This window comes from Apodemus sylvaticus, chromosome 15, assembly GCF_947179515.1.
Source record: "Apodemus sylvaticus chromosome 15, mApoSyl1.1, whole genome shotgun sequence".
NCBI lineage: Eukaryota > Metazoa > Chordata > Mammalia > Rodentia > Muridae > Apodemus > Apodemus sylvaticus.
Genome location: NC_067486.1, coordinates 13,536,399 through 13,554,192, shown reverse-complemented (window position 1 = coordinate 13,554,192; position 17,794 = coordinate 13,536,399). Strand labels below are relative to the sequence as shown.

The following is a 17,794-nucleotide window of genomic DNA, read 5'->3' as shown; positions in this document are numbered from 1 at the left end:
ACAACCACTGAGTTGTACTTCCTTGAAGAATATATTACATGCTGGAGCCTTGTCACTGTCTTAGTGTGCATATGCATTTAGGACCTAAGAGCTTACTTTTCAAGATAGCTTCTAGTGGATAATGCTAGTAGATAATCCTCTAGACTCAGGAAAATTTTGAAGCTAAGAGAATTTTTAAGTGTCAGGAAAAGATTTTACATTTAGTAGAAACTGCCACATTTAGTCAATACAAGGTGTTATACAGTTTGTTTTGTTCCTGTTCAACTTAAATATTAAGTCCACTTAACACTGAGATTTTATGTGTAAGACATTGTGAGTAATAGAAATTTTGATTATACTATGACTGAATTCTTAGTAACGAGAGTGATAGGAGATTTGCATATTCAACAGTATATATGCAGACATATCTAAACATAGGATGCATATGATAGAAGCCTGTTCCAAGCTAGCGATCAGGTGTCAGAAGTCACAAATGTTTTTATTCCATTTGTAAGCCACAGTAGAAAATGCATTCACTAGAAGGGATCTAAAGGGAAAGCGCACAAGAGTTCCAAGGCTGTGGATCTGACTACAGTAGGTCCAGGAGTCAGGCCAGGAAGCCTTTAGCTGTATTACCTTTGTGAACAGAGTCTTTAGAGTTAATCCTGAGTTTTAATAAGTGACATTAATAACAAGGGAGATATGACATGAGAATGTTAGCAAACTTAAATTGTCAGCTGCTAATTAACATCCCTTCTTATCATGATAAACATTGCATTATTTTGTACTTTTAATGCATTTATAGAATGAAAAAATGTCGGCTTGTGTTACTTATGGTCCCAGCAGAGATTGCAGAGCTCCTATAGAAAGCTGCCACTTCAAATAGTCTTTCAGCGGCAGGCAATGGCTGCAGAAGGTGTCCTGAGACATGTGAGGCCTGGCTGTCGTCCTCAGTACCAGGAAGCTAGAAGTGACTTGCTAGGGCTTTGCTGTCCTCCATACGCTCTCAGTGGTGAAACTAAGCATATAAATGTATGACAACTTTGATAATTAAATGCACTCTTATAATTTAATTAGTATGCTCAGAAACAGTGCAGTGATTTATTCTAAACTATAGACAGTAACTTCCTTTGTGACTGAGCTAACATAACTTTGCTTACCTATGTTCAGCTGGATCCAGACCGAAGCTTGTTTGATCAGGGAGTGAAAACAGATGGGACTGTACAGCTCAGTGTACAGGTAATTTCTTACCAAGGTGAGTTTCCTGCAGTCACAGCTTTGAGAAATTTAGCTTATGTCATTCCATTTTTTTAAAATTTGTCTGCTAAAGGTATTGAAGATGAGTGTTCAGATAACTTGTGTGATCTTATTATACTCATGCTTTTGCTTAGTACCTGTCTCTCAGGGCAAAGCTGAAAGTGTAGGACCCTGCTGCACGTCAGAGTGCTGAGTGCTGAGCAGCTGTAAAAAAGGAGAGTCACCAGAAAAAGCTGCTTTTTCAAATATTTTTATTCCATGTGAATTTCATGGTATTTTTATCATCCTCACCACCATTCCTGCCCTGAACAAATACTGTATCTTATTACAGTTTTATACCATTGTTCTTAGGGTGTAATTTCTAAATGTAATTCTGATTTATGAAATAGCTTTAAGTTTTTGCATAACTACATCTCCATTCAAGACTCTTTATAGTAATAAATCACCCACTTCATCTGTCTTTCCTCTCTATAGGAAGCATTCTCTAATAACAGAGGGCTTGAGCATCTTTAGAGTTGGGGTTAATTGATTTGAATTTAATTGAGCAAAGTCAGCAGAGTTTTAGGATGGGAAGGCAAAGGGGCTGAGGAGGTGGCTCAATCTGTTAACCGTTTACTGAGTGAGCTTGGAGACCCGAGTTCAGACACCCAGCACCGTGGAAGGCTGGAGACAGCAGTGCTTACCTACACACCCGGTGTTGGGGGGCAGAGAGGGGAATCCTTGGGGCTTGTTGACTGTCCAATCAGATGAATTGATAAGGTTCAGACCCACTGAAATAGCCTGACTCAAGGTAGAGAAAGACTGAGGAAGATGTCCCATATCAACCCCGATTTTCGTGTGCATGCACCCACCTGTGTACACACACACAACCCACACAAAGTCCAAGGAAAGCAGACAGAGGTGAGCACAGTTGTTCATATCCTCATACATGAGAGGCAAAAGCAGCGGGATAAAAAGGGTGGTATGACCTAAGCTCTGTAGCGAGTGTGGCTAGCCTGGGCTGTATGCAGTCCACCTTATCTGTGTGTGTGTTGGGGGGGGGGGGCAGGAGATAGGGGAGGGACTCACTGTAATTTTCTTAGAAAGTCTATACAGCCTTAGAATGTGTAGCTACTCACTTATGCACTCTAGTATGGTTTCTGTTTTTTTAATTCATGTCAATACTTTTTTTTTTATCTCACTATTATGATAAGTGGCACTTTTCCCATGTGGTAATTATAGGTAATGTTTGTCAAGTTATTGCTAAAATTTACAACACTAAGTTAAAGAATTGTTAGATATTCTTTACATCGGTGTTAAATTTTATTATATTTGCTTTTACTTTTTTTCTTCAATACACATTTTCATTTTTCAACTATTTTAAGATAAATTGCAGACAAGATTCTCCTCTATCTCTAAACATATCAGCACCTATGTTTCCTTAAACACGAGGGCCTTAGGCTGGGCATCTGGCTCGGTGCTGGAGTACTGCTCTCATGTGTGTGAGGCCCCTGCGATCCCATCCTCAGCACTGTGGGAAAACGATACTTAAACATTCTTTATTAATCACATTATAATTACCAAAACCAGAAAATTAATTTGACAGTCTCTGTTGAGTTGTATTTATTTGCAATAAGGATCTTTTCATGTTCTCACTATTTCAAGACCATCACATTTTTTTTTCTCATTTGGAAAAATAAATATTATTTCTTTGTGATTTCAGGTTTTATTTACATTTGTACTTTTTGTTTCTATCTGGTGTTAGGAATTGAGCCAAAGTTAAACATTCTTGAAATTGTTAAGACTGCGGAAACAGTTGAAGTGGTCATCGATCCAGATGCCCACCATGCGGAAGCAGAAGCGCATCTCGTTGAAGAAGCCCAAGTGATAACTCTGGATGGCACCAAGCATATTACCACCATCTCAGATGAGACCTCGGAACAGGTGACGAGATGGGCCGCTGCACTGGAAGGCTACAGGAAGGAGCAGGAGCGCCTCGGGATCCCCTATGGTAATGAGACAGCTGGGGCTAGGTGCGGGAAAGGTTAAATTAGTGATACAAAGCACCACTGGGAGATCATAGAACATGTTTAAATGTAGACTTTATAGGAAGAATATTGCTTTTTTATATACTTAGTTTTGAACTGTAACATACTCAGAAAACATGATGAGCAAGTACTATGCTGCGTTCTAGGGAATACAGAGATTTATTAAAAGAAATTCTACTCTTAGCATGCTCACGGTGTAGTGGAAGAGAAAGAAGATAATCGAAAAGAGGCAATTGTCTTAAGGTTTGAATTAATAACTAATAAAAAGCATGTTATTAGACCCTTAAAGAAATGAAACTGAATGTTTTGAGGAACGCCAAGTGGAGTTGAGGCGGTAGTTCAGGAGCTCAGTGGAGGCTTAGGCTTAGGTAGCAGACTCTTCTCAAAACACAAAACAAGGATGTCATGGGGAGCCTGCTCTGAAGAAAGTGGGGTGGGCTTATTCTGAGAACTATAATTCCATGAAGGTTGTTTCAAACAAGAGACACTCAGAACAAGCTTAGACTGCATGGATGCAAGAGCACTAGAAATATGCAGGATCAAGAGGTATCTCTGACACTGTAGACCCGTTCTTTAGTAGTGAAAGTAATAACTGAAAAAGTGACTTGAGTGGAGAGAAAACAAGAGCATATTTTTGTCATTTGTACAATAGTAATACTGTCCAGATTAGCATAGACTAGGTGGTTTCGTTGGTTGTAACCAGGAAAAGATAGGTGAAAACAGTGATGAAGATGACAGACTGTGAACATGGGAGAAGATATTCAAGCTTGAGTGTCTAGGGCAATTAGTTTTGAAACTAATTTGGTTTGCAGTATCATTATTTATGTAATCTATGGAAGGATACTGTATGCCAGGCACTGTGGTTAATTCTGGCTAATGATGATACAGAAGAACAGAGCAAGCCTTCCTTAACCTTGGCCTCAACGCCTTATGCTTGCTAGGCGAGCACTTGACATCTAAAGTAGATTCAGAGTATGATGGCATTTTTGGTATGGGAAAAATTTCTTAAGAAAAAGTGCTGCTAGCACTTGACTTTGAAGAAGAGTACACAATCAGTTTCAGGACCACAAATCTCAGGCTAGAGATACAGATGCTGTGTGGAGTTCATTAATATTGAAATTGTAATTTGAATCCATAAAGCCAGAGTCTTTTTGAGAGAAGCAACATGGGGAAGAGCACCGCATTGTATTACTAATTCCAAGACTGTACCTCTAGAATGGGGGAAGGAGAAAGGAAGTAAGGAAAGCAGATGCTAGGTGTAGGGACACACATCTTTATAATCTCTGCACCCCAGTGCCAGAGGCAGGGAGAGCGTTTTGAGCTCCCAGCCAGTGAAGACTGCATAGTAAGACTCCAAAATAAGAGCCAAAGCCAATGGCACAGTGAAGACAGAAGTAACTGTCGTGTCGCTGCTACTGAGGAAGAGTTACAGGCAGTTCAGACTCTCGAGACGCTTTGGAGAAACTCAAGAATACAAATAGCATCAGTTTGGTCATCAAAGAATTATTGTTCATCTTTGATATACACTATTGTTGGCTTAGATAAGCTAAGTTGCAGTCAGAGTAGAGAACATTCGTTAGCATTTTGAGGCCTTAGAGAAGAAAAGCATTAGGGAAATAAATTATCAGACAGTTTGTGCTCTTAGTATTCCCTCTATTATAACTACTTAAGTGTCTGCATTACATCATCTATTTTATTTAGAGAGTGCTTAAATTGTATGCATTCACTTGTATCCTTTTAAAGCAAATACTGCACTACTTTGAAGGAGACTTCCCTCTGAGAAATTTAGTAGCCCTGAGGAGTGGTGGCCTCCTGGAACCAATTCTCCACAAATGCCAGGGGACGGCTACATGCAATTCCTTATTGTGACCAGTGGAAACTTATTTTAGGCTTCTGGAAGCTAGTGTGAATAGTTAATTTGACCTTTCTGATAGAAAGTTAGGAATCATCTGAGAAGAACTGTTGAGAAGGGACAAAAGAGACATGAAAACTCCAAATGTCCTGAGTCTTTGCTGGCTTGCCCACAGAACTCTTCAGTAGCAGAGCGTCAGCAACTACTACACAGTGAGCTCGGGTAGCAAGAGAATTGGTTGACCGTGGCTCGAGGTCCTGCCACGAATGGCATTCATTGTTGACAAGATTCATCTTTGTGTGTACCTACATGCAGTTCCCTGACTAATTAATTAATTCCAAGCAACACTGAATATAATTAACTAGTTACTGCTACTTTAAATCTTTGAAATATGGACCCACATTGGGAAATTCTCTAAAGTTCACATTAATATGAACCAGTTTTATATCTTGACAACAGCTTAGACACTTCTTCACTTATATGGTTTGATATGGTGGATATATTTAGTATTGCCCATTAAACTAATCTGAAGTTAAAATTAATAACTATAGTTAGAAATCTATTCAAAGAGATGAGCTATACAAAATGTTAACAGCAAAAACTAGTTCAATGTCAAATATATACTTTTTCTTTTATGAAGTACAAATATTGAAATGATAGCATACAATTTGTACTTTTTAGAGTATTTTTTAAAATTCATGTTTTTGCCAGATTACAACATCTGATGAGCATGTAGAGTTTTCAATATAAACATATAATCACATACAAAAAGTTTTAAAGATTCTATCTAAGGGCTATCCAATTCTGTAGCTCTCTGTCCTCTCCACATTGGTCAACTCCTTTGTTTAGTCTTCTGTCTGATAGAAACAAGTCTGATAGAAAGAGGCCTCCGAGAAGCCCGCTGTGCACCCGCTCTGCTGCGGTCCGTCCTGCCGCAGCTGGGCTCCACTTCATTGCCTTTATTCCTTACTACCTTACCGTGTAGTGAATGGACTTGGCTGGCTTCTGTGGACAACAGAGTAAGACTTTGCTCTTATCTTGGGGACTTGCTGCTGTGTGTGGTGTGATGTAGGTGGTTTGCTTTGCTTTGTTGTTTGAGGTAAAGTCTTCCTATGTTGTCAGGATCGGCTTGAAACATGTTGTCCAGCCTAAGCCTCCTCATTTGCTGCAATTGCAGGCAACTGGCTTCCCTCTCTTTCACAAACTGATTTGTAACTTTCATTTAAGTTCGTCTAGTTGCTTTAGACCTGCTCATTTATGGTAGAACCATGAGTGTAGCTAAACAACTTTTAATTACGTTTCCAAGTTGAGTATTGACTTCATTTTTGTTGTTTGATTAGTTGTCTGGCATTCTAGCCCAGGCTATCCTAGAATTCACCATGTAACCCAGCTTGCCCTTTTCTTCGTAGCTGTCTGTCTTCCTGTTCAGCCTCCTCTAACTGTCCTGTTTTTAGTTACGTAGCTTTGGGTACACATGAAGACTTTCTTTCTCCTACACTGAGTAGTCAACTGTTGGCTTTTCTCTTTCTCGTGTCTACCTGGACGCAGTCTCCATGTGTCCAGAGCTCTCCTCTTAGCCCTGTTCTCTGCTGTGGCAGTGGCTGGCTCCTCCTTTGCCCATTTTTGTAGCTTTAGGCAATTCTCTAGGCTCCGGTCTTTTGTTCCCTTTACAGATTCTCTAGAAAGGGCTCTTAAAAAGGTGCTTGACTTTACACTTCCAAACAGTATTTATTTTACTCTGCTTGTAGTACTGTCTGATAGCACATTAAAACTTCCTGTAAGGTTTCATGACACTGTTCCTTTAGTGCTGTATGAAGCATTCTGAGGCAGCCTAATGCAAGTTCTCCAGCATTGCCGCTCTTTTATCTGCTCTTTGTGTCTGGTCTTTGTCTTAGTTTGGTTATAATGAGAATCTTTTCCTTCATCGAATTTTATGCATTAGTATTTATTCATTGTAATGTGTATTCTTAAAAGAACAATCTCACCATAAACTAAATGAGTACTCCTGCCTTTCTTGCTGTCTGGAGTCAGCACAACCTGAGCAATATAATAGGAGTTTTAAAGAGAGGAGCCCCCCTTTTACACTGGGGTCCTTCTGTAAGACACTTGTCATGATGTCTCTTCACCGAATGAACTGCTTCTTGCCCAACTTGTTGACTTTAAGAACTAGCTGGAGTCACCTCTCCAACCCTCAGTCGATATCTGAGTTCCTGTCTTTGCACATCTTACAAAAGCAAATGAAACAATACTGCTTTTCTGGTATTTCATTATTACTTTGAGAATTGAGACAAAATACACATAGTCAGTTCAATATATTAAACCAGTTGTCCTGGTAATATTTAAGGAGAACCAGTCAGACTGATATTTTCCCCACCTTACTTGATCTTGATAGTTTCTTGTAACTTTCTTTCTCTTTCTTTCCTTCTTTTTCTTTCCTTCCTTCCTTCCTTCCTTTCTCTCTCTCTCTCTCTCTCTCTCTCTCTCTCTCTCTCTCTCTCTCTCTCTCTCTCTTTCCCTTTCTTTTGCTGTTTCCTTCCTACTCCCTTTGCCTGCTCCCCTGCCCTCAGGCCACTGGACTTGTCTCTACTTTCAGTCCTTCCCTTGGGGCCTGCATTCACTGCTGCTGTGGAGGAAGCTGCTCTCAACATTGCCGTTCTTCTTGGCTTGCTGTGCTGCCAGGGTCTACTTCTCAGCTCTACTCGGCTTCCTGAGGTCATTTTGCTTCTGCATACATTTGGAAACCTAGAGCTCTTGTAGGTTTTTTCCCCTTCCTGAAATGAAAGCTGACTGTTGGCCAAACTGCCCTCAAGCCACCTCAGTTGGGATTACAAGAGTGTAACCACACCCAGTATTTTATACAGATTGCTTTGTCTTCACCCAGGTACAGGATGGAATCTGCTGTTGATAATTTGTCACCTGGGTGTATGTCTGGGTTTTGTGAGCATCTATGGGTTTCTGGTTTTTTACCTTCAGTTACTTTTTCTATTTTTCTGTGTTCATTCAGAGAAAATGAACTATATTCTTGTCTTCCTAGACATTCTTCCTTCTCCTCTTGGGGATTTCAAGCCCATATATTTTTCTTTGGCTTATTTGTACTATAAATTATTCCTTGTCTAATTGTTACTTTTACACATATCTTCTTACTAAATAACACTCATTTATTGGGTATATGGTCAATACTATTTAAGTAAACCATTATCTTAAAATAAGAGTACCAGTGCCAGAATTAACCCAACATTAAATACCCACAGATAATATCTTTAATTAGATGCCAGGAATATAGTTATACCGTCTGTAGATATGCTGGCAGTCTTTAATTTCTGCTTGCAAATTTGGTTAGCTTGTAAAAATAAAAATAACAAAATGAAATAATTTGAGTATGTTTTGTGTACATTCAACAAATACCTATTCAAGTCAATGTGGGAGACTAAAATTAGGTTTAACACACAGTCCTTAGAGTTATGGACTTGATGCCACTGGGGGACAGTTTTGTGAGCAGGGAGTTAGCATGTCATATCATAAGTGCCACCAACGGTGAGTACCCAGTAACCGGCTTCTTATTGGAAGGGATGGAAGAAGTGCATTTTACACAATGAAAAGAGTAAGGCTAGCTCTGTGATATGCTATTTAATTTTTTTCAAGGCACCAAACCATACAGTGCTACAAAATAATAGTTTGGGCAGTGTCCTCCATTATCTCCGAGAAAATATACTTTAGCTGTCATTTGACCGAGCAGAGAACAATCTTATAGTTTGTTTTTTATGATTAAATTCCAGACTAACGGATGTAGAACCAAGTGACTCCTTGGTCACTGGTTGGAAACTGAGATTGAGAGATTGAGAAAGAACAGAGGAGAAAATGCAGCATCAGCATAAACATTGTTCTTCACAAAATCAATTTGTTCACTTGGGGAAAACACCTGTCTGGATTTTATATGTGTATATATGTGTATTGAGAAATTAACTGTAAATTTATTTAAGATGGAACTAGGCTAAAGGTAATATTTTTCTTTCTAGATCCTATACAGTGGTCCACAGACCAAGTCCTGCATTGGGTGGTTTGGGTAATGAAGGAGTTCAGCATGACTGATATAGACCTCACCACACTCAACATTTCGGGAAGAGAATTATGTAGTCTCAACCAAGAAGATTTTTTTCAGCGGGTCCCTCGGGGAGAAATTCTCTGGAGTCATCTGGAGCTTCTTCGAAAATGTATAAAATTAGAATTATTCTGTATTTGCATTGTAACTAAAGCATATTTTATTTTTGTAACTTTGTTTTCATATTATTAATTGTTATAAGCAAACACTTAAGCTATAATAATTAACGTTGTTATAGGTAGTGTGAAGAGTTCTTTATGTATTATCTCAATACCTATGGTAATGCCATAAACTGTTACTCTCCCCCCTCCCCCCTGTTTTTTTTAATGTGAGAGACTGACGCTGTAAGATCCCAGCAGAGGGTTAGACATAGGGTGTATCCAAATTAAGATTCTAACCTGGGCTCTTACCCATTCCAAGGTCTCTCTTTTTTCTGTTTGTCTTTTTGAGACAGGTCTTGCTGTATGCCATGGCTAGCCTCAACTCAGGATACTCTTGCTGTCATGTCCCATGTGGCTGGGATTAAGGTGTGAGCCTGGCTAGAACCCAAGTTCTTAAAATCTCCCATGAGCCTCCACCTTTAGCCCTTCTTATATACTCTGATCACTGCCTTGTCTTTTCCTAATCATCACCTGCATTTCTAAAAACTTTAAGATCATTGGATTACAGATTTCCCTCCTAGTCTCTTATTGTGGAATTAGGCATTTTTATATGCTTTTCCTAGTTGAATAAGTTAGATTTTTAAGAGAATTATGGAGGCTGTAAAACTTTAGAGCAAAGTTTCTCTGAGGAAAACTTAGAAACGACCTGGCTGACCAAAAAGTTCAAATAAGTATACATTTTTAGTTAAGTCCACTCCATATTTTAATGTGTTTTAAGGTGTCTGTTAAGCTGTCTTACCAGCAGTTCATCCCTTCATACTGTTTTATATGTTGCAATGCTAGCCAGACCGCCATTATTTTCTGTTTATAGGTAGGGTGGATTCTGTTTTTTGCTAACAGTTATGTATGGAAATGTCATGGCTTGTACTTTATACAGCTGATGAGGAAAGAGGATCTTAAACAGTAATCTGATGCTTAGCATTGATACCCAAGGTTCATCTCTGCTGTTGAGAAGAGATGAGCTCTGGGAAGGCACTGTCCTCACAAATGACAGACTGTCTCTGGCCCTCCTTCAAGTGTTCTAAGAGACTGCCTATATTCAATAGCTGTGTGGGGTTATTACCAGCTTCAGTTCTCAAACATGAGTAAATTGAGTGTCTTGGTTGTCATTCAGTATCATAATCTTAACTGAATCATGTTTATTCAAACATTTTCTTGTTGGAATTCTTGGAACTACAATACTAGTACTTAGAGTAGTCTCTAATGTCATGGTGTTCCCAGTCTTTTCCAGATCAACCTTTTCTCATGCTTGTTACTTTCTGATTCACCTGATGCTCCACAAACTGTAAAAGCTATTACTTATTTACTTTTCCTAGTCAGGAGATAAGAGTCTTGTTTTCTTCTTTCTCTTCTGTGCAGTAGACAGAAGGGTTTTTCTTTAGAGAAGCTTTGCTCTAGAGTTTTACAGCCTCCATAAATATCCATAGAATTGCTTGTCTGTCCAGCATGAGTCCTTGCTATGTTCTAGTCAAGAAATAAGATTTGGTTTTAGAATCTAAGGCCTAGTTCAGCATTTATGGAATGGGCATGATCTGCAAGGGTTTTTCTGACAGTTTCTGTTGGTCCCAAATCTTCTCAGAACAGGGTTGGGCAGAAAGAAGAAAGGTCTGTGGCATAACTCTGAAAGGTACTGTTTCCTAGGACAGAACTGTTACTGATAAGCCTGTTGCATTGTCAGCCTTAGTGATCTCTTGTGAACCTGTCTGAAGAGAGAGAACTCCCTTTGTACCTTGATTATCACTTGGCCTACCTGCATGCAGATTCTAAGTTAAAATTTCTGTCAGGTTTTGTTATATTTGGGGAAGATATATAAGAAATGTTCAAGGCTGTCTATGTGAAGATCTGTCTGTCAGCAAAGAACAAAGTCTTCAGGGAAAAGGACTGGTTCTACTTCACACCCCTAGGGGCTAATGTTTCCTCTTTACCATTCCATGTTCCCCAGGACTTTGCCTTTAAGCGTTATGTTTCTTCTCTCATGTGTGGCCAAGGTTTGGGGGACTTTAGAGGAAGTACGGTATTCAGGATTCCGATATTTTCTTAGAGTGCATATTATTTCTTGTGTTCTGCTTTCTGCCTGAGAGTCCCTAAGAGCCACAGCAAACTCAGGTTTCTGAGAATCAAGGCTTTGGAGCTGAGTTTACCGGTTGCTGGGGTCTGGGCATACCTGAGGAATTTGTCCAGACCAATTTTCCAGTTTGTCTCCTTTAAGGTTAAGCTGCTTATATTCATGTAGTATCAGAATACTTTTAGAATTATTAACACTTTTCATCAATGAGACTTTAAAAACTACTGAGGAAAAATCTACCACAAAGCTATTAGCCAGGTGGTGTGACGATGCCCACTCTTAATCCCAGTGCTTGGAAGGTAGAAGCAGGTGGATCTCTTAGAAGTTTGAGCCAGCCTGGTCTACAAAGCAAGTTCCAGACGCATGGGCTACACAGAGAAGCCCTATCTTGGGAAGAAAGAAAAAAAAAAAGCTTTTAAGAGAACAGTTTTACATAGAATGTTCAGAACTAGAGGTCTAAGTAAAACATAAAAATCTTCAGTTTACTAAAAAGTTAACTTTGTAGTGTGCTTCTTAAAAACTTTGTTCTTTAAGATTCATTATAACCTTGTGAGATGTGTAAGATCTCATTCAGATGTGAAGAATTAATATCCAGGGGTTGAAATTTTACCTAAGTGGTAGGGATTGCTAAGCTCTAAACCCTGACCTCTCTGAGGCTAGTCTCAAATAATTAAAGCCCTCAAAGAAAATCCCATCTGGTAGGCAGGCTTCAGACCTTGTCTTACTTAGTTTCCCACTCTTTTCAGCTCTCTATCTCAAAACTGAGCCCAGGCAGGACACCCTTAGAGTCTTCTTGCAGTCCCAGTCTTACGACTCATTCAGTCTGAGGGTGATCTGAGGCTCAGTTTCAATAGCTAGGCAGAGCTATGATAGATGGAGTTGTCCGAAGTGCTCGAAACTGTGATATTATTTAATATGTGACATAGTAAAAATAGCATTTGGTCTCAGAAGCGTGACAGACAATGAAGGCTTTTGTAGAAGATTCTTCTCAGGTCTGTTAGGATTCTCTAAGGAACATAGCTAATAGAATGAATGAATATATGGCTGTAGCAAGTCTTTCATTGAGAGAAATATTTTTAAAGACTAATCTGTAGCACTTAGGACAGCTAAAACTTTTTTAGGAATCTTATCGTACTGAGTTTCAGTTTTTCAATATATATTTTAATTGTTTTACTAGTTTTGTTTTTAATCATGGAGCCTTTTTTTAAAGCCTGTGTTTGCTAAATCCATTTTTACTGTGTTGGGAATTGTATTTTTGGTTTTAAATGAAAATGAATTTTTTGTGTTCTTCAGATGTTTTGGCAAGCCAAGAGCAACAGATGAATGAGATAGTTACAATTGACCAGCGTGAGTATTGATTACTGTAGAATTTGCCCATTTATCAGTAAAAAATGTTTCTTTATTAGATAACTTCAAGTTAAAGCATTCACCATAACTTTCTGACTACAGAGGATGGAAGCGGCAGAACTAAGCCTGTGTAGACCAGGAATAGAGCCATGCATGTATATTGGTTTACTTACCCAAGGGCCTATGATCTCTCTGTAAACTGAGAACTGATTATCCTCAGCTATTCATTCAGGTTGTTATTTCTGTTAAGCTGCACCACCTTAAGTGCTCTGGAGCCATGATCATGTGCGCGCTTGAGGCTTGTTATATGACTGTGATATACTGACTTTGTTATATGACTGTGATAAACTGAGTTATTGACACTTGATAGACTTAGCTTAGGTGATACTTGCAACTGTTTTATTCATTTTGACTGCTGAATAGGATGTCTAAAAATGCTGCAAAGTTCACCAGATTAGTCAGGTTAAGATAGTGTCGACAATTTCTATTTCTACCCTTCCAATTCCAATGAGCCCAGGGTCTCTCATGGGCTTGTGAACTTAAGAGTCTTAAAGACAAATGTGAGTTCTCAATAGTTTAAATTTTCATCCTTTTTAAAACATTTTTCTAAACAAGTGTATTGTAGCTTTCTAATAATGAATATTTGCCATTTTAAGTTGTTACTTTGGAATATAAAAACTAGCTGTCTGTAAGCTGATATTCACAAACTGAAGTCTTTTCTTAACATAATTAGAGGAAAATCAATTTTATTGATTACATTTATTTTTACTTTCTGTTTTAGAAGGAAAAATATTTTTTCCTTTTTGCCTTTTCTTTTAGCTGTGCAAATTATTCCAGCATCAGTGCCTTCTGCTACACCGACTACGATTAAAGTTATAAACAGTAGTGCAAAGGCAGCTAAAGTACAGAGATCCCCAAGGATTTCAGGAGAAGATAGAAGCTCACCAGGGAACAGAACAGGTATTTTTGCATGAACTGGTATTAGAAAACTTTTCAAATTAGATATATTAAAGTATGAATATGGACTGACTCTCTGGCAGTGTTTAGCTAATATTTAAAAAATGAGAAGTTTGTTTTTGCTTGCGTTGAGATTGGCTTTGGTTGGCTTGCCTTTGACCTGCGTTAGCTTCTAACATGACCTATGCTTGTTCTGCTTACGGATTTAGGAAACAATGGTCAGATCCAGCTATGGCAGTTTTTGCTGGAACTTCTCACTGACAAGGATGCTCGAGATTGTATTTCTTGGGTTGGTGATGAAGGTGAATTTAAGCTAAATCAGCCTGAATTGGTTGCACAAAAATGGGGACAACGTAAAAACAAGCCTACAATGAACTATGAGAAACTTAGCCGCGCATTACGGTAAGAATTTGTTTTTTGTTTTCTAATATCGGACTTCTCTAAAAATGTAGCTTCTTATTCTTGATATAAACTTGGTAGATAATGAAAATAAAATACTTTATCTTAAGATTGTGTGCATCCCTGCATGCACGCATGAGCGTGTGCATGCGTGTGTGAGTGTCGGTTGCTAAGATGGCTCAGTGAATAAAGGTTTTCACCCCAGAGCCTGCCGACAGATGAATTTCCTCTCTGAATCCACATGGTAGTAGAATAGCCACCTTCGGCTCACATACACACGTACACCCAGAGAATAAACATAATATGCATTGAGAGCAATTTTTAAAGCTAAATGCTTTATGCATTATGTTAAAAATTACTTAAAGAGTTTTCCTTACAATTTTGAGGTACATAAAGCTTTTTAAAAAGATTATTATAAGATTATTTGCTTTAAGTGGTTTAAAAGTATGTAATTTCTGTTCAAAACCAACCTGCTTATTAATCTTAGATATTTTTATAGTTTACATTTCAAAGATGCTATTTACATATTTAATATATATTATATCAAGTTCATGATTTATAGTTTTTTCCTTCTACATCTGCCTAAATCTGAATATCCAAAAGTAGAACTTGGAAAGATTTTTCCCTAGTTCCTTTGAATAATCTTAAGTGGAAAGACCTCTACGACCGAGTGCTGATGAGGCTCTGGGGATGCTTCTGTACTGTGGCCAGAGGTGTGCCATGCAGGATTCTGTCCAGGTTGAACTGCAGTTTGTGCCCTGCTAAGTTACTAAGTAACTTTTCCTAGTAGAACACAAGCAAAAATGTCTGAATGTCCGTACACAACATACTAAATCAGAAATCACCCCTGTATCCATCAGCAGACAAACGGGTGATAAACTCAAAGTATTAAAGATAAACCACTCCTACAGATGATGTTACAGAGTCAGGAAGAGGTCTAGTTCAAAGGACTGTATGGTAACTGTATTACATAGCGTAGGAGTGTGTTCCCTTAGGATAGTTTGATGAAATGGTAACAGCAGACTCCAGCACTTATGGATATGTCTCCAAGGAAGAAAACACAAGGAAGAACCAAGCTGGTGGTTACACTTTTAGACTAAGGATGGTTGGAAAAGTACACAGTGCTCTAGTTATTGGCAGCCTGTTATTAGACCTGAGTGAGAATTGAATGGTGAATTGGCATTTTGAATGTTAACTTTTATGTTGCTTGTATTTGTATGGTAGAGTTCAAAATTTAAGAGACTTAAAAAACTAGTTTCACAAAGGTAAGGGGACAACCATGTAACAAAGTAGGGAGAGAACAAATGGTGCTCGGGCTGCCTTTCGTGCCTTGTGATGTGTGCATCAGCCTGAAGAAAGGAGGTACTAGACACAGTTAAGGCTGTGTGTGTGTGTGTGTGTGTGTGTGTGTCCCTGTGTGTGTGTTCCCCGTGCATGTGTCTGTGCGTGTGTGCTTGCTTTTATCTTTTACCAAGAAATGATGATCATACCCGTCCTAATTACATTCTAGAAATAGGAAACCACTTTCTTTTCTTTTTCCAAATGTCTATTTATCATAAACTTGTATTTTTAAACTGCATGACAAGTAGTTTAGTGGTTAGTAAATTCAAATTCTTTGTTGATATGAAGTCTCTGTAGGAAGTGTAGTAAACTAGCCCTCTAGTGAGGACTCCAAGTCTGCTCTGCAGTGGTAGGCTGGGCAGCTGTGCTTCTGATGAGATGCCCTTCTCCTCTTTTCCTGGAGCCTGTTTCTTCTGACCCTTAGAGTTATTCTTTTGGGACCCCTCATGGTTTGGAGAATTTCTCCAAAACGTGGAGAGCCTTTATTTAATAAATGGAAGATGAAGGTATTTCTTTATTTTATTAAATATTCATATTAGTTTTTATATAAAATAAAAGTGGATTTCGCAACCATCTGCAACTTTGTTATCTGGATTCTTGTTAACATAGCTTATATTTTATAGAGAGTTAACTGTGGCAGTCATTGTATGCTAAGCACTTTATACAGATTATCCCTCTATTCAACAATTCTGTGAGGGTAAGTACTGTTTAACCTCATTTTATAGATGAGGAATAAAGGATTGAAGGAACTAGGATGGTCCTGTGGTCACAGAGGAGCACGTGTAGGTGTGAGGCTTTGCAGCGGTCTCTAACTTAAAGCCTTGGTCTGAATCACTGTTACCACAGTTGGTAAAAAGTTTTTTTGAAAGTTTCATATATAAAATTTTGGAGTAATGAGGACTGAAGTTTTTGTAAGTATGTTCTGGAGTTGGATTCGTAATGTTAAGTGCTCTGTGATGCCAGTGTTAACTATTGTAGTGAGTACAGAACTCTGCTAGGTCTCTGTAGAAAGGGTAAAACGTAGGGAATACAGACTCTTCATCTTTCACAAGGTGCTGATGTGGTTTCTCTTTTTAAAGGTATTACTATGATGGGGACATGATTTGTAAAGTTCAAGGCAAGAGATTTGTGTACAAATTTGTGTGTGACTTGAAGACTCTTATTGGATACAGTGCAGCAGAACTGAACCGCTTGGTCACGGAATGTGAACAGAAGAAACTTGCAAAGATGCAGCTCCACGGAATTGCCCAGCCAGTCACAGCCGTAGCACTGGCAGCTGCCTCTCTACAGACAGATAAAGACAATTGAGATCTAGGAGCTCCTGGGGAGTCTTAAGGTTTTTCTTAAATATTTAGAGCAAGCTTTGCTCTAATCTTTATTACTGAATTTGAATCTTATTTCTAGAGTGTACAATCTGATGCATGATTTTTTTATAAATATTTCATACTCTTGTGAATTTGGATCTTTTTACGTTGAGCATATATTTTAGAATATGTTAAAGGATCACCACGATGCCTGCAATGTGACAGCAGGTTCATCGGGGGTAGTTTGCTAACAGTCAGGAAAGCTAAACTGGTCAGTATTAATGTCTAGCCCTACCAAAAAATAGCCAGTAGCGTCTGAAGAGAAAAGTAAAGGAAGCATTTCCAGGAACCAGCCTGGTATAGCCACTGCTGGAGTGGAGCTGTTTCCTCTCCGCTGCTTTACATAGAGCCTGAAAAAGGAAATTCTCAGCTAAAGCATGTGTGCCTGTTTCATCTAATCAAGAAGAGCTAAACAGTCATATCAAATAAAATTATATTGATAATTACTAAACTATCAGGTTATTAATTTATATATTTGCAGGTAAAAAATAAGTTAACTGGCAGAAGAAAGTGTTGAATGAGACCCAGGTTTAAAGCTGGCTTAACTCAAACCATTATTAATGGTTTTCTGTATAGATTATTCATTATGTCAAGCCAAGGACTTAAATTATTTTGAGAGAGGCATTTAATTCTAATAAACCAGCTATTGCAAAGATTCCAAAATGATATCATTCTTTCTCTCAGATTTTAAAAAGTATACCTCAGTTAGAAAGAAGAAATTGGTTTAGTTTTGACTTACTCTTTTTTAAAAATTATTCTATAGTACCAGATTATTATGCAACACCATTTATATAGCCCTTCTGTGTTTCTGAAAAAATGAAGACTTTAGATCAGACAAAGTGTTTAATGTTTGAAGTCAGTTCCTTGTGAGTAGTTATGAAAGGGTATTTGACTGGGCTCTGTAGGCAATCTTCATTAAATAAAGTTTCCCACTTGTTTCATTTTT

General features: G+C 38.4%; 1 protein-coding gene across 3 annotated transcripts in view; it reads left to right on the top strand.

Moving 5' to 3' along the window:
• Nucleotides 1-17,794, top strand: part of Gabpa (GA binding protein transcription factor subunit alpha) — a 26,189-nt gene extending 8,395 nt beyond the window's left edge. For 2 of the 3 annotated variants that reach the window (XM_052157972.1, XM_052157971.1), the window contains exons 4-10: nucleotides 1,150-1,234; nucleotides 2,981-3,226; nucleotides 9,132-9,326; nucleotides 12,734-12,787; nucleotides 13,607-13,747; nucleotides 13,954-14,146; nucleotides 16,564-17,794. In XM_052157972.1, the coding sequence (XP_052013932.1) occupies nucleotides 1,150-1,234; nucleotides 2,981-3,226; nucleotides 9,132-9,326; nucleotides 12,734-12,787; nucleotides 13,607-13,747; nucleotides 13,954-14,146; nucleotides 16,564-16,792 (1,143 nt within the window). In that variant the 3' untranslated portion in view covers nucleotides 16,793-17,794. The remainder of the gene's footprint in view (nucleotides 1-1,149; nucleotides 1,235-2,980; nucleotides 3,227-9,131; nucleotides 9,327-12,733; nucleotides 12,788-13,606; nucleotides 13,748-13,953; nucleotides 14,147-16,563) is intronic. The other variant, XM_052157973.1, reaches the window with a different exon arrangement.